General features: G+C 34.2%; 1 protein-coding gene across 2 annotated transcripts in view; it reads left to right on the plus strand.

Moving 5' to 3' along the window:
- Positions 1 to 1569, plus strand: part of LOC106867261 (uncharacterized) — a 33322-nt gene that overhangs the window by 24190 nt on the left and 7563 nt on the right. The window contains exon 5 of one of the 2 annotated variants that reach the window (XM_014912078.2): positions 153 to 609. The exons of the other annotated variant lie outside the window; for it this stretch is intronic. Coding sequence (XP_014767564.1) covers positions 153 to 203 — 51 coding nt within the window. The 3' untranslated portion in view covers positions 204 to 609. Of the gene's footprint in view, positions 1 to 152; positions 610 to 1569 lie in introns of those variants that run through there. 2 annotated transcript variants of the gene reach the window in all.

Below are 1569 nucleotides of genomic sequence, written 5' to 3' on the forward strand. Positions count from 1 at the left end.
GTGTGTGTGTGTGTGTGTGTGTGTGTGTGTGTGTGTGTGTGCGTGCGTGTCCATCCGTCTGTCCGTTCGTCCTTGTTTTGACATTGCGAGATAGTTGTGAACGAGTGTCACTGTCAGACATTCAGTGTCATTCATTTTCCAATATATTGCAGAGAACCAATGACTGGTACTTCATCCCTGAAGGTGGTGAAAGTCAATGTTGACCTCAGTGGCATTTGAGCTCAAAATGTAAAGAGCCAGAACAAATACCACAAGGCATTTTGCCAGTTTGTCTCCATATTCTTAATGGTTTCTAATTTAGATATTAGTTCAGCAATTTGGAGTGGATAGCCAATACCATTGATTCAGGGCCAGATTAACACTCATAGAGGCCCTAAAAATTTTAAAGGGTTTGATGCTCCTATATATATGTAATTCAAAAGTCTGCTGTGATGATTCTAAAATACAACATATAAAAACCTAAGGGTATATCTTTTTCTACTCCTTTGAAGAGATTTTGCCCCCAAAAATGATTTTAATAATTGGACTATCGATAACTAAATTACAACAGGTATATAGTCCATTTTTTGTATTATAGTGCATTGTTGTACCATTCAAAACTTTTTATTCTTTACAAACAATAAACAATGCTTCAAGCGAACTACAATACTCTCCGATTTTAATAATATTTATTTAATCGTTATTGGGCTTAATTGAAACAGCTGTAAGAGACTATCTTTGATTTTTGCTGATAATAAATCTTTATTAAATGCTCTATCTCCATTTTCTTATTTTTCATTTGAATGATTGTCAACCATGGTTTATATACAAACCTATTATTTTACGAATATTATTATTCCCAATAAGTATTAGGTATTGAACCAGTAATTCCTTGGACGATACCATCCCCTAACAAGGCTAATTTAACCTCTAATTGAATTTAATTCAAAATATAAATAATAAACCATAAAATAAATTTTTATTTTTCAAAATGAAACAAAACCAACAGTGAGATGAAAAATAATGTTTATCTTTGTATACTTTCTTTTTATATTTGAAAAGATTTCTCCTACTTTTTTTAATTGCAAAGTTTTGATTGGATCCTCAAAATTAATCTTACAAAACACATCTGCTTCTATACTTAGTAGAGATAAGGCACCCCAAATATTATTTTAGCTATTTTAAAGTGATTTCTTTTGTGCTGTAAACCATTTACCATTTCTGTGGTATCTTCATTCCTTTGACGCCCTAAGCACATACTTACTTTGCTTAATGGTTAATCCAGTGCTGCATTGACTGGTGGCATACATAACTGATCTCAGGAGGGATGAAAAACGAAATCAAGCTTTGAGGGATGTGAACCCAAAACGTTAAAGATTGTAACTATATACCGTAAGGAATTTTGTCGGAAGCACCACCTATTCTGCCAGTCTAATGCTATAATGATGAAGATGCTATCTTTTATTTGCTGCAGAAGTGTTTGACGTGGGGGGGGGGGTACTATAAGGACAGTTTACAGTTTGTGTGTGGTTTACAAAGAAAGGTGAGGAAAGGTGGGGAGTGAAGGCGGGGAGGGGGGAGATAAAAAGA

Source organism: Octopus bimaculoides, chromosome 9, assembly GCF_001194135.2.
Source record: "Octopus bimaculoides isolate UCB-OBI-ISO-001 chromosome 9, ASM119413v2, whole genome shotgun sequence".
In the NCBI taxonomy this organism is placed as follows: Eukaryota; Metazoa; Mollusca; class Cephalopoda; order Octopoda; family Octopodidae; genus Octopus; species Octopus bimaculoides.